The sequence below is a fragment of the Anabrus simplex genome, chromosome 3, assembly GCF_040414725.1.
Source record: "Anabrus simplex isolate iqAnaSimp1 chromosome 3, ASM4041472v1, whole genome shotgun sequence".
NCBI lineage: Eukaryota > Metazoa > Arthropoda > Insecta > Orthoptera > Tettigoniidae > Anabrus > Anabrus simplex.
The window spans coordinates 133074915-133090859 of NC_090267.1; the positions used below are offsets into that span (position 1 = coordinate 133074915).

At 39.5% G+C, this 15945-nt stretch overlaps 1 protein-coding gene across 2 annotated transcripts in view; it reads left to right on the forward strand.

The window, feature by feature from the left end:
* RpS16 (ribosomal protein S16) overlaps positions 1-15945 on the forward strand; it is a 48628-nt gene that overhangs the window by 26787 nt on the left and 5896 nt on the right. For both annotated transcript variants that reach the window (XM_067142708.1, XM_067142709.1), the window contains exon 4: positions 7040-7154. In XM_067142708.1, coding sequence (XP_066998809.1) covers positions 7040-7154 — 115 coding nt within the window. The remainder of the gene's footprint in view (positions 1-7039; positions 7155-15945) is intronic.

The window sequence follows — 15945 nt, forward strand, 5'->3', positions numbered from 1 at the left end:
GAGAAAATGTCTACGCTTACCGAAATATCTTCGTAAAAATCAAATACCGGTAACTTAAAATTATTTCTGGAATTGATGTGGGACTACATAAGAATAAGAGGGAAAGAATGCTTGTGTAATTTATGAGTACCAGTCTTTATCCCAAAAACTATTAAACTGAAATAAAGATGCAAAGTTGGCATAACTGAGTGCAGAATACTGTAGTTTCTGCAAAGGATACAAATTCCCCATTGCATATGTGTAAGGCAATGACTGTGCAGTAGTGTATGTAGTAATTATTGCCGGTGAGAAATGGACTGAAGTTATCAATTTTGTTTTGTAACAGCAGTATGTGAAAAACAATATCAACAGCTTCTTTTTAAAGCACACAAGATAAACTACTAACAAGCTAGTATTAATGGAACTCCAGTAGTCTGTGTTGATCAGTGTTATTGAAACATATAAATTCAAAATATTTAACTTGCACAGCAAATTAGTTAGTAATGGTTTTGTTCTAACAATTACTGCTGTACTCACAGTGTGCTGTATGCCTTGTGCGTTTCATTACACGTATGACTTAACTATAAATCGATCTTATACTGGTTTGGGGAGACCATCAATACATCACGTTTATAGTCACTACTGCTTTGCTATATCACTATTCATGCTAATGGCCAATTTACACAGATGGTGCATGTTTTACATACATACATACATACATACATACATACATACATAATCATTATAGACTTGTTATGCCCTACAGCGTTCGGTCTGCAAGCCTCTGAATTTACTAAACGTCACCACAATTCTCGATTTGCAACTAGTGTTGTGGCCTCATTTAGTTCTATACCTCTTATCTTTAAATCGTTAGAAACCGAGTCTAACCATTGTCTTGGTCTCCCTCTACTTCTGTTACCCTCATAGGAGTCCATTATTCTTTTAGGTAACCTATCCTCCTCCATTCGCCTCACATGACCCCACACCGAAGCCGGTTTATGCGTACAGCTTCATCCACAGAGTTCATTCCTAAATTAGCCCTTATCTCCTAATTCAGAGTACCCTCCTGCCATTGTACCCATCTGTTTGTACCAGCAATCATTCTTGCTACTTTCATGTCTGTTACTTCTAACTTATGAATAAGATATCCTGAGTCCACCCAGCTTTCGCTCTCGTAAAGCAAAGTTGGTCTAAACAGACCGATGTAAAGATGGTTTCGTCTAAGAGCTGACTTCCTTCTTACAGAATACTACTGATCGCAACTGCGAGCTCACTGCATTAGCTTTACTACACCTTGATTCAATCTCACTATATTACCATCCTGGGAGAACACACAACCTAAATACAGTAGAAGTCCATTATAGTGAGAATTCACAACAGCGAAAAATTCACTCGCTATAACGGATTGCCGTTACATCCGATTTTGTATAAAAGTCGGCAAACCCTTCATGCACATTAAAATCAGTGTGAAATGGCAATGAGTTTGTTCAAAACTTGCGTTTCCGCAAATGATATCCAAACTACGGCTTACGTGTTTATTTTTCGTAATCCGATACTAGGTGAAAGTGTGTGTTTAATTTATTTCTGAAAAAAATATAGTAGCGTATTTCTCCAAATCCAAGATGAACCCCACTTTTCCCTTCAAAAAATTTAAATCAGGCTCGAAAAGAAGTGTATAAAATCATATGCAGAGGTGCCAACTAGTACGGATTGTCCGTAATTTTTACGGATTTCATCCCACGATTATGGCTTTACGGTCAAAGGGGAAATTATTACGGAAAAGTGACATTAACACGAAAAAATTAATTCTACGATAGAAAGAAAATAAAGAAAAATATACAGTTCTTTCGAGCATTACTGCTCAACCCTTCTCGTTTCACTGCTTGTGAGCTGTGAGTTAAAGTTGTTCAATTGTTACTTCCTTTTGCTACTCGTGAACGTTGTGAAATTCACTGTGAATGAAAGGAGCTCTACTCTTTTCTTCTCCAAGTAATATGTTTACAGTATTAAGTGTACCTGACAGTAACTCGCCCACAGGAAGAGTTTCCAGTGTTGTTGGGAAAATCAGACAAGTCAAGTGTAGCCTACATAGCACATCTACACTGGAATCGTTTATTGTTCACAAGACGAAAATGTCACCACAAAGGGAAGGCTGCTTCAAGAAAACCTACTGTAAAAATCAGCTGCCGGGTGCGGAACAAGCTACAAGGAATGTATTATCATAGAATTAAAAGGTAATGTGCTAATTTTATTGCATAAACATTATATAATTTAGAAAATATTGTTGTTAGAAGGGGCATCGAGTGGAGAGGAGCATGGTTTGACTTTGACTCGAAAATTTTCTGATAGTGTGTGTGGAGTGGCAGTAGGGGGGATATTACTGACAACCCGCTTCAAAAGTTGGCACCTCTGCATATGAATGCCTTGTTGTACAGTAGGCCTACGCATTTTTAGACTATTTTTAAATGCCGAACATTGACTTTCGTCACTTTTTTTTTTTTTTTTTTGCAGCTGCACAATTATTCTTTATTTCCGCGGGTTTGAGGGCCATTGACTTAACATTGGCATCATAATACCAAAGAGAACTTGTTGAAAAGTTTCCGGCAATACTTATTCCATGCGTCTCTACAATACAACGATCCATCAGGAAATTATTCTTGCTATCTATAAAACGGTTAACTTTTACGCAGCTTCAGGTATAATCGGCTACCGCTACACGCATGTCTCGCTTGTCGGGTCCGGCCAAATTCAGCTGCTAGCGTTGTATAGGCCTAATCGCGAACATTGAAAGTCAACGAACGAGTTTATTGCGCCACGGTATGGCCATTCCGCCCTTGCGTTTTTCGTGCACATACCTCACAATTTCACCTTCGACTTCTTTAAAGCGTTCTTGTTGTGACCACTGAATGCATTTTTTGTGCAGTACGCATTTTTTTAGCTCTTTGTTTTCACGCTAACGCCAAATATTGGCTTTAGTTAGGCCTATGCCATATTTTCTTGCGGCTGCACAATTATTATACATTTCCGAGTGTTTAATAAACATTAACTTAAAATTGGCATCATAATATCGACTAGAACCCGTTGAAAATTTGCCTGCAATACCTTTTCCACGTATCTTTACAATACGACTATCCATCACGAAAATATTCCTGCTGTCTATAAACCTTAATTTTACTAAGCATCAAGTACAATAGACGCGTTATGACTCTGCCACTGAGTAGCCATGGCTTTTCTAAGAATTCGAAGGGTCGCATGTTTTGATGCCATCCTGCAGGTTTGAGAAACACACAGGCACTGCACAACCGGTTGTCGCGGCTAGCGATGTGTAGTAAAGAGGCGGTCGTTTGTCAATGAGTTCTGCGCGTGTGAAAAGAAGCAGCGTGGTCACCGCGTAGTTGCTAGTGGTATCAATTATCTTACTGTTAGGCCGCGAATGCAACATCCCTTGAGTTTTCGCACGAGATTCTGAGGAGTCTTGGATTCGGAAAAATACGGTATCACTCCAGAGATTTATGTGGCAAACACCTCAGCTTTCTTCTTCAAACAGCGTCACTTAACATAACCGTATATGTAGCCTATCATAAAAAACATATTTGAAATGCATGTAGAGAAATAACCTCCTCGCAAAAAATGTATGTACTCTGCCATATCTTGAAGTGTATCACATTCTTACTTAATTTCCGTATATAACATCAAAATTAAGATATCGTTTACTTCAGTCTTTATTTTTAACGAGTTAACTGCTATCGGCCACGTTATTTATGCATTTATTACGAAAACATGTTATCCTCTTTCATTTCGAGTTTTCTTTAGAGAACAGCAGTCTATGAGTATTACTAATAAACTCCAACATCGCCTTTGAATGTCAACGAGAGAGCTCGCAAAGGCACAAAGTGAAAAAACTATACCGTACCGGAGATGATCGATCGCATTTTGTTGCAAACGTTTCAGTTTTCTTATTCAAATAGCGTCACGTATCCTAACTTAACCGTACTATACGTATGATGAAAACACACTTCACGCGCCAGTAGAGAAATTATAACTTTCTCGCTATAAATTTTCATAATAGCCTTTCCGTAATTTAACCAGATGCGACAAAATATAAACTAACCTCTGAAATCAATTAAGCACTCTGCCATATCACGAGGTGTATCCCATTCTTACTTAAGTGCAGTATTTAGCCTCAAAATTAAGCGGTCGTTTAGTCAGCCTTAATTTTTAACAAGTTAACAACCATTATCGGACACGTTATTTACGCATTTATTACGAAAATATGTTCTCTTTCATTTCAAATTTTCTTTACGGAACAACTGTCAACGGGTATTACTAATCGACTCTGACATCGCCTTCGAATGTCGACGAGAGAAATCGCTAGTGCACATAGCGAGGAAATGATGCCGAAGGTAATCAATCGCATGCAATATCATCGCTGGGGTGCATAAATATCGATAACGGAAATCGCGCGCACGCATCATCGCTCGTAATAACGGATGCGCCAGTGATAGGGTTCTCGCTGTAACCGAAGGACGATACACAGTTTAATATAGGAATTTTGAAGGGACAGAAAAAAGTCGTCGGTATAACGGAGTTCTCGTTATATGCCGTACTCGCTATATTGGACTTCTACTGTACTTGAAGTTATCGACCTGTTCTAGCTTTGTATCACCAATCTACAGGCTGCTCTCACTTCATCATTCCCTTGCTGTTCCTACTACAGCATCTCTGTATGCCACCCATTCACTTTCTATATCCTGAACCTGCTTACTGTCTATTGTTTGAAACTTCTCACTAATCATATCCATGTACTTCTAATTTCCTCGTCCTGGAGATTTTCTACCCTTATTCGTTTGCAGACAGATTTCACTTTCTCTACCCTAGGCCTAGAGATACTTGGTTCACTACAGATCAGATTGTGGTCTGTATCATCGAAAAATCCGCGAAAAACTCGTACATTCCTAACAGATTTTCTGAATTCAAAGTCTGTTCAGATATAGTCTATTATGGATCTGGTACCCCTAGCCTCCCATGTGTAGCGGTGAATAGCTTTATGCTTGAAGATGTATTCGTAACAGCTAAACCCATACTAGCACAGAAGTCCAGCAAACGCTTCCCATTCCCATTAGCTTCCATATCTTCTCCACATTTACCAATCACCCTTTCGTATCCCTCAGTTCTATTCCCAACTCTCGCATTGAAATCGCCCATTAGCACTTTTCTATCCTTGCTGTTGACCCTGACCACGATGTCACTCAATGCTTCATAAAACTTGTCAACTTTATCCTCATCTGCACCCTCACATGGTGAATACACGGACACAATTCTTGTCCTAATTCCTCCAACTGACAAATCTACCCACATCAGTCGCTCATTTATGTGCCTAACAGAAACTGTTACGTGCAATGGTATTCCTGATAAACAGCCCTACCCCAGACTCTGCCCTTCCCTTTCTAACGCCCGTCAAGTACACTTTATAATCTCCTATCTCTTCCTCGTTATCTCCCCTTACCCGAATATCACTTACTCCTAGCATATCCAGATGCATCCTCTTTGCTGACTCAGCCAGCTCTACCTTCTTTCTTCCATAAGCCCCATTAATATTGATAGCTCCTCATCGAATTCCATTTCGTTTGCCAAGTTGTTTCCAAGGAGTCCCTCGCATGTTTTAACATGTTGATTTTTTTTCTTCTGCATATTTCTCCTCGCATAACTCTCACTAGATGTGTTGTAAAATTAAAACGCGTGTGTTGTCTACTTTGGATTCAAATCTTTTGCCACTTCTAATGTTTTTAGTTCAATAATTTCAAGAGTTGCTGCAAAACCACTTTTTTGTTACAAACTTAAGCACTTTGGTATCAATCGCAGGATATTTACCCCTCCCCCCTTTTTTAATTTTTACAACCTGAAAACTGGGCGAGTTGGGCATGCGGCCGTGAGCTTACGTCCGGGAGATTGTGGGTTCGAACCTGACGGTCGGCAGCCCTGAAGATGGTTTTCTGTAGTTTCCTCGGTTTCACCAGGCAAATGCTGGGACTGTACCTTAAGCCACGGCCGCTTCCTTCCCATTCTTGGGCCTTACCTATCCGTGTCACCATAATACCTATCTGTGTCGGTGCTAGATAAAGCCGATTGTAAAACAAAATTGACACCATGAAGAGACTTGGAATGCATGTATTATGCAGAGATGTCATTTGTACAAATACATATGGTACTATATGCGCACTTTTTCTTGAGCCCGATTTTTACGGGGTGAGGAGCAAGGAGGGAGTGCTGCCAGTTCCAGTTATACTGCCAACTGGATGGAAATGAAATCTGAATTGAATCGATAATATGATCGATCGATATGAATTTTCTAAACATTAATTATCTTATGTCAACAATTGTGTCACACATTATTTAACATTATATAACATTTTTCAATGCAAATCTTGTTACTAGCATGAATTATATAGTTTGGCTTTGCTGTGTAAACAACAATAGTACTAGTTTGCAAAGTGTACGCCAGATGTCTCACAGAGATGAATAAGCGATTCATAGTTTGTGTTTCAAAGGTTGCCGATATGGATGTCGAAGATAACCGAGGTCTACCGATTCAGCACTAGGGAGCTCCGGGCTCAAGAAAAAGTGCGCGTATAGTATGTATGCCTAATGTTCATATGTTCACCATTTAGCGTTGTGTAGGCCTAAGTGTTTTTGCACACAAAACTGAGAGGTTCTCGTATATTGGAACTCCCTCCTTTTTGTGGCTATAAAAATGTGGGAAAATGGGGTGTGCCCTCCAGATACAGTGCTTGTTGCAGATGACTAAGGGAAAAATGGCTGTCTTGTCTTGCAAGTGAACACAGTGTGGCTATTACAGTTGTTGATAGCTTCATTCCAACCGCTTGCCATAGCAACAACCAGGTGCCCATTACTTGCTCTTCGTGACTATGAAGAGTAAGGAAATTTGATCTGGAACATTGCTAATGTGTTATGTTACACAGCTGGTATTGGTATAGAAGGAATTTTCTTCGAAGGTAAATTTAGGAAAGTTTTCTCTCATGGTGTGTGTTTGATGTTTCAGGAAAGATTCTCTGGTGTTGACATCCGTGTTCGAGTGAATGGGGGTGGTCATGTAGCGCAGATATATGCCATACGACAGGCTATATCAAAAGCATTAGTTTCCTACTACCAGAAATGTAAGTATAAATCATATTTTTGTTATGCACTTGTGGTCTGTTTCTCATGCAGGAATTGGTAATGTAAATCATTGTTCTCTACTAGTTCATGATATACTTGTATAACCTAGCATTAAAGAAAATCTTTAAAATCCTGTCATGATGTCCAGGAGAGATCGAAGGGTTAATTGCAGCCGTTGAAAACTCGTCACTCTGCCCTAAGTAGTAACCTTACTTTTGTAGTAAAATATGTTACCGAACAAGGTATGAATAAATATGGTTTTGGAAGTAGACTGGTGAAGGAACCCTGCTATTGTCTGAATAATCCAATATGGTATTCCCTAATTTGATACAGATACATTAACCTTTCTTAATGTCATTATCAACTGCAGCACCTTAAGAGCTCCTAAAAAGGGGTGCTCCCAGGGGACATTAGCTGCTTCACACCTACTAACCTGAGGGTTTAAGCCCCTAGACCTCCATAGTTTGAAAGTTTGGGATGCCAGTTCTGAGCAGTAGACCTGGGTGGGCCTATTCCTTCAGAGCCCCTTTGTCGTGGGATTTACCTGGACGAGGGCTGTCATTGCCCCAGCAAGTGATTTCCCACAAGGAGCAGCTTACATAACTGCTAACAGGAGTGTAGTCTCCCACACGCTCTGCTAGGGGGGTCGGTATTGAACTTGTGCCCTGTTAATGAGGCGTTACTTTTTCTTTCTTTCCATAATTCAGTTTTGGATTAGAGGAAGTGTATCTGGTATATGTGCTGGGGACTGATCCACCTGCTGCTTTTGCTGCAATAAACAAGAAAGCATGTGACAGAAATTACTTCCACCACTCGGAGTGAATGTGCTCTACCTTGCAGAATATATTGGTACTCTGTATTAACCCTTGTAGACCTGACATTTTGCATTAGTTAAGTGATATGTATAAAATAATTTTTCTGTACACTGCTCAAAATTGAATATGAATGGTATTTCTGTATGTCGTGTTTACAGTAAGAAGGAAACACAATTTTTAATTTTCAGTCATCTCTTCTATATGTCCATCACTAGAAAATGGCTGAACAGAAGTTAATGAATATTTGTATGTAAAGACAAGGAAAAGGCTTTAAATTTTAACCGTGCTCAGTAATATGTAGTTTAGGGGGAGGCTTAAAATTTAATTCTCAAATGTTTGTCTTTTTGATGCACTACATGAAAATATTAGAGAATACATTCAATCATTCCTCTTGTACAGTTTTTCCACACTGGCTGTAATAACAAATTTAACTTTTGTTGATTAGTCCGTATCAACATTAATAAAGACTGAATTTCTTACTTGCTTACACTGAGAGCATCACTAACATTGAAATATTGTTAAATTGTATTAAATGTTGTTGGTGGTGGTTTTTGTAGTGATTGTTTTCAGTTGAAGAAAAGTGATCATCAGCACATATCGGCAAGGGAAATTGTGAACATGATTAACTTCAAGACTTAGTAAACGAACAATCGCTTTGATACTAGAGGGAGTCATGTACGGAGGAAGGATTCCCCCTTTTAATTAGCTGCCCTGATATCACAGGGTTGACAGAAAACAAAATGTGAAGCCTATAATATCGAAAGCCCATAAAATTGATCAACATAATTACCGTACATTGACCATAGTTTGTGCTCTCTCTTCTGCTGTCCCTAATCTTTGATAGATAAGATTACTGCTGTGTCTTAAGTAGAACAGTCAGCCTGAATGTTGGCAGGAAGTAGACTGGAGTTAGGTAACTTTTTTTAGCACACCCTTCCTCTTGTTCGTACATGTTCTGAAGAACTGCTGGTACATGACACAGGTTCATTTGATCCCTACTATAAAGCACTAATTGGAATGTGTGTGTGTGGTTTTTTTTTTTCCACCTCATGTCTGTGGCCAGGTCAATCCAGCTTGACATTGCTAGAATGCCAGCATAGTACTGGTGGTGAAAAGTGAGAAACTATTTTTAATTTGATAGAGCATTTCATTTGATAGCATTACTTTGTGTTCTGACGAGAATACGGATATTGTAATGACCTGTGTGGAGTCTGTGATGTAAAGCAACGTGTTAGAAAGGTTGGTATGGAGATCGTTCCAACAACATTTTATAGGCTTTTATCTAACCGTAAAGGGCCATAGAGAGCAGGATGAAAAAGTACGTCGTGGCAAGCCGCTGATAGGGGACACTGATGTCCACTTACGTGTCTGGATCTAAGGAACAACGCGAGGGATTTTCTGGACACAAAGTATTATATTAAATTTGAGCTTGAGTTTAAAATGATGAGCAATCTTGAAAACACTTTAAAAAATGCATGAAGTTCGTTGAAATGATACAGTACCTATTTCTAACCTCTTGCAATCACGTACTGTCCAAAAAGTAAATTACTTCAAATACAGTAGAAGTCCATTATAGCGAGAATTCATAACGGTGAAAAATTTTCTCGCTATAGCGGATTGTCGTTATATCCGATTTTTGTTGTTGTAAAAATCGGTAAAACCCCCATACACATTTAAATCTGTATGAGATGGCAATCAGTTTGTTCAAAACTTGCGTTTTCGCGGATAATATCCACACTACGGCTTACTTGTTTGTTTTTCGAAATCCGATTCTACATAAAAGTGTGCGTTTAATTTCATTTGGAAAAAATATATTACCATATTTCTCCAAATCCAAGACGACCCCCACTTTTTCCTTCAAAAGAATTTAATGAGGCTTATAAAGTGCTCTGTAAAATCATATGAATGTCTTTCTTATACAGTACGCATTTTTAGACCATTTGTAGACGTCGAACATTGGCTTTAGTTATGCCGTATTTTTTATTGCTGCTGTACAATTATGCTTTATTTTATCGGGTTTAATAACTATTAACTTAAATTGGCATCATAACATCGAAGGGAACTAGTTGAAATTTGCTGGCAATACACATTCCACGCGTCTGTATAATATGACGGTCCATTAGGAAAATATTCTTGCTTACTATAAAACCGCTACTTTCACTCAGCATCGGATATAACTGGCTGCTGCTATACGCACGTCTTGCTTGCCGGATTCGGCCAACTCCAGCGGCTAGCGATATATAGGTCTCAATGTACAATATAACTATTTATAATAGTTTATTTAAATCCGCCTTGATCAATACACTCATTAAATGAAAGAAACATTATTTATTAAACCATACATGTTTCGGGAAATCTCAACCATTCCCTTCATCAGTGGTTGAGATTTCCCGAAACATGTATGGTTTAATAAATAATGTTTCTTTCATTTAATGAGTGTATTGATCAAGGCGGATTTAAATAAACTATAATAAATAGTTATATTGTACATTCAGACCAGTCAATACGGACCAAACACAATATTAACCTATCATGGTTAAGTTTATTAACATATAGGTCTCAATCACGTACATTGAAAATCAACGAACGAGTTCATAGTGCCGCGGTATGGCAATTCCACCTTTGCATTTTTGTGCACATACCTCACAATTTCATCTTTGACTTCTTTAAAGCCTCCTTGTTGAGGGCCACTGAATGCATTTTTCTTCGAGTAGGCTACACATTTTTAAGCTACCTTTGCTTCACGGTAACGCTGAATATTTGCTTTAGTTAGGCCTATGCCGTATTTTCTTGCAGCTGCACAATTAGTACATTTCCGAGTGTTCAATAGCCATTAACTTAAAATTGATCCAGCTGGGACTTGGAATATGATGATAAAAACACAACGGCCCATTCTATCTGTAGTTTCATCAGAGTATGTTGATGTTCTTCCCCACTAGAGCCTCTGCTGTTCTTTTCTGGTGGTCAGATGCAACTTCTAGAAAGGAAGAAAGACATCATATTATAACAAAATAATTAAAAATTACTGGATCAGTTGGGTACAGGTAGGATACTTTGATATGGAAATCGCACTCAAATTCAGTATCCTTCAGTTTTGAGCGTGGTTTTGATGTCGTAATACCTAAACCGTACCCGATCAATGAAATAAAAACTTACCCGGTAAATATACTTCACGCAGACTTCTCACACATGGCAGCTCTTCATTTGAAAACTCAGTAATCCAGGCTCTTAGGTCTTTGCTTTCCAGCTTTTCCAGAGGTATATTTGCTTTGGCAAAGACTTCATCTGTGCGTTTTGAGAAGTTATCTCTGGAAATTTTTCGTCGTTTACAACTATCTGTGTAAGCACAGAAGATTGCTTCCTTTGAGACGTACTGGCAGCAGGGGGTGAACTTTCATTATCGCGTCACTTACCCAAGTGTTGTTTATTTTTTCATATTTAACATGTTTCACAATGCTATTTCCACCCCACCCAACTCGGTAATTACAATACTTGCGAAACACTGTCGCTGAATCTGTGGCATATAAACCATCCTTTGGATATTGCTGAGCTGTTTCGTGCGCAGTTTTTGTCGTGCACCCCATAACCTAACAATCGCTCGACTTTCTAGTCTTCACTAGTTTCAATTTTGAACAACAGGAAAACAATGCTGCGTCTATCTCGTTATTTCTTTGACGTTCGATTTACATTTTGATAATAATCGATACAGATCTTATTCCCCGTGCTATTCCCATTGTAAATATCAGTCAGCAAGCAGCAATCGATCGGCTACTTTTATTCATCAATCGGAACGGTCGGAAGATTTATGCACCATATTTAGAGTATTTCTGACGATTTTGCCGAAATATGTTGTTTCCGCCTGTAAAATAGCAATTTCTTGCAGAATTCACACCAAAATCGCATATTCATACTAATTTTGCATTTCGGGTCACAATTTGCATTTTGTTGCACTTCTGTTTATGCGTAAAAATGATTTTATTCCACATTAGAATGACTGTAGGCTTCGATTCGGTGCAAGATTCAAATATCGCATTTATTGGAATTGCGTTTTTTTTTTTCAGGTCCCTAGTTATTAAACATTGTTTTCTGGTCACACTCTTTGACCATTGATTATTTGGCGGTTGAGCTGACTTTGAAGGCTGGGAAATGCTCAATACATTGGAGTGGTGTTGCAATTCCACCCCATAGTGTAGTCTACGGTGTGCTGCTCACCCATTGGTCTGCCATACTGCAGGGGCGGTCGCTGATTGGCTGTTCTTCGGCCAATGATGAAGCAATAAGCAGCCCAATGTCCCAAGGCCAGCTTGTCCTGGATTTCAGCAATTGGGGCAGACTGATAGCAGAGTATCCGTTTTATGGAAACGTGGGGAGAATAGAGGAAAATAAAAATGCAGAAAATACCCTGGGAAAACGCTAGGAAATGTCACATCAATATTAAGCATCCGATTTAAGACTGGAATGGCATGTTCAAATGAGGCTGATATGTAGATGCTGCGCAAGTCTTACGCAACAGGTAGTATTTTGAGAGAAAAATAGAGTGAACGTGTGTGGTAGTGAAGGAGGGTGTATGAAAGACGTACTTGCGCTAACCACTGAAAGGTGGCAGTACACGAGGCGTGCAACATATCTAGTATTGCGTTAGTGTCGTGCGCCTTACATTTGCAACTGCTTTGTTCTCATTAAACCAAAATTTAAAATTATATTACACAACTCAAACTTTTTACTTCGCCTGTAGTTCCAGGTTTCTAGATTGCTGATGGCTCCAGGGAATCTAAGAGATGCAAATACACACTTTGTCAAGCATAGCATGATTGGTATAAAGAAAAAGCAACAGGCGCAACACATCAGCATGCATCCTCCTATCAGCATAGGAATCCGATTCTCTCTCTCAGTATGGTGTTACCCCACCCTGGAGCATGATTTGGACGCGTCGTTCCATGCTGTCCACAAGGCAGTTGAGGCTGACCTGGTCGATCCTGTTCCACTCTTTGACAGCACTCAGGCCAGGTGAGAGGTGGATTCGTTCATTGTAGCCTGCCTGTTTCAGCATATTCCAGGCACGTTCGAGACTAATGTCCGGAGATACTGTAGACCAGTCCAGCCAATCGATGTGGGCGTGTGTTATCTTGCAGCACGAATCTGTCACCAAAATGTTGTCGGTATGGTTGAATATTGGGCCTGAGGAGTCTGTTCCGGTATTGTGTACCGGTCATTTTGCCCTTTACGTCGATGAATGGCGTCCTTTGTAGTGCCGCCCCAAAACATGATAGGTCCGCCCCCTCATGGGCATGTTGGATGGCGTGCAGGACTAAGTCTCCAAAACCCTCCTCAAATGATTATCCAGCATCAGAAGACACATTTGGCATTCGTCCGTGAAGGGGAACTGCTGCCATTCTTCCAGAATCCAGTCTGAGTGCTCCCTTACCCATCTGTACCTGGTACCACGGTGTTGGAATGTACGTGTAGGTGCTCGTCGAGGAACTCCTGAGTGTATGTGGTCTCTATAGAATAGACTGTTTGTCTTCCAGGTTCCTGTGATCCAGGATTTGCACGTTAGTTGTCAGCTCTTGTTGACCTTGGATGACTGCTGCAAGGACGATCTACATTTTCTGTCAACTGATACTGACAACACTGCTGTGCTGTACACTAACCAGGCCAGCAGTTGCCCTTCAGACAGGCCTTGCTGACACAATGTCACTATGCGCGTATGGTCACAAGCGATAATTGCTTGTTGAGGCATGTTTGTATACTGCACAAGACACAAATGTGCTCTTGTGTCCTCAGGTGACAGTAACAGTGTACTCTTCTGGACCTCCACGTCCACCAACAACTAGTGTTATAAGCCATTCGGATGTCTGTTTTTCATGCAATAACTTTTAGAGCAAAATCTTTCATGAAATCAAAATACGGGTGGTGCAAAACTTTTTGAGGTGTGTTATAAATTAAAAAGGTAATAACTCTTATCTTCATGTTCTTTTTTTAAAAACGCACAGTGCTTTAAAAGTTAATTATGAAATTTTCATAATGTAGAGCTGGTAACTATTATGGACTGCCCGTAATTATTACAGATTTCGCCTCCATATTAACAAATTATGGAAAAACGAGATTATCACAGAAAAGAATTCTTCAAAGAATGGAATGTCTCAGTGGTGCTTGTTTCTGTGCATCTTAGCTAACCAGCATATGTATTCGAACGACACTTCCGTTTGCTAAAGAAACTGGGAACTTCTTTCAGAGTTGCTGAACACTAATCCATATGTTTCTGTTATGGGTGTTTAGAAACTGGCAAGCTCACTCTCATCAGCTTCAAGAATAAGGTCCCTGCTGAACAGAAGTGTTGGTTTGAGGAGTAATTGATTTGTTTGTAGTGGCTGTGATTGATGGGATTACTGATAACCTACTCCATAGATTGGCACTTTATAAGGTCTAGCTGGTGTGACTTATGATAAATTGAGTTCCTTACGCCATTGGAAGTGTTGGTGCAAAATGTTTCAAGATGATGATTCAAGAGTATGATAGATGTGCTCAAGCATCACTCTTATGTACTGTCTCTCACTACATTTAATACGGGGAAAACAGATTCAGGTTACTAGTGGGTGCCCTGGATAGGCAAGCAGAGCATTGTAGCCTGCACTGTATAATGGGGGTGGAATTGCAACATCGCTCCATTCCACTGTTAGCTTCACAGCCGTCGAAGTCAGTCGGGACCTGTGAAAATGCCAAATGCATTGAGACCATCCTATGCTCTTGAACGATGGCAGATAGCCCGGAAAATGCTGAAATTACAGTTGAACCTGACTTACACGTATATCAAGGGGAAGAGAAAAAACTATTTGTAACTCAGAATTACTTAGATATCAGACTTACACAATACATCACATATTTAACTGAGGAACCAGTTCAATAGACCTACATGTGTAAATCCTTGCAAATAATAAATACATTAAAACAGAAGATATTATTTTGAACTTCGTCCAGTCATAAATAAATCAACCTCTTCTTTCCAGTGTTGCATCGCAACGTTGTTCACAGCTTTTGAGTCACCGCAAGTTGTTCTCCCTGTGATTCTGTGACGATCTTTAAATCCTTGCAACCATCCTGATGAAACCTTAAAACCGCAGTGATACTCATCATTTTAGCTAAATCTATCGCCTTTGCCTTCAGCATGTCACTGCAGCCCGCTTTTGCTGGAACCATGTGAAAAGTGCTTTCTCCAAATCTGCGCACCTTCCTTCTTGCTGACGGCTGCGCTTTGCTGATTTTGAACCCAGTTTTAAGAACGCATCCAAAATAAAGTTTCTTTTACTGATGACTGTGCATAGCGTGGTATCAGCAATACCTAATTCTGAAGCAATTTCAGTTTTTGTTTTGTGTGAATTAGCGTCCACTTCTCGTATAAATTTTATTTTTTCATCTAGGGTATAACTTTTCCTTTTTATGTTCTCCATGGCTAATCAAATGAAACTGAATGACAAAAGTACTGATCAACAGTAAACACCAGATATTGGCACCGTGGACATTTTACTTCTCCGTTGTTCCCACGAAAGAAATACTCATATTGAAACAAATTTACTGTATTTTCTTTTGTTTCCGCACCGAATGTAATGTATCTTAATCTTTGGCAGCATTGTGAAGGTAAAAAACGACTGAAGGTAGAGGAGGAGCGAGATAGAGAGCGAAAGGGACTCGCTCGGTTAGTCTGTGTTATGCCGCCAGTAAGTAAGGGTCAACAGTGTCACTCGGCGAAACTCTTTGTGTTCTGTTGCAGCACCGGAACCTGACAGGTCTACCTCGACCTACGCTGACAAAGAGGAAACTTCGTAAATACAGCAGTTTCTTTTTAAAAAAGCACGTGCTCATTACTCTTACGCAAAACTCAGTTATATTTCACTGACAATACGTATAACAGCGAATTACGTATAAACGGATTACGTATAAATAAGGTATAATTAACATGCTTTTAAATTACATTTTG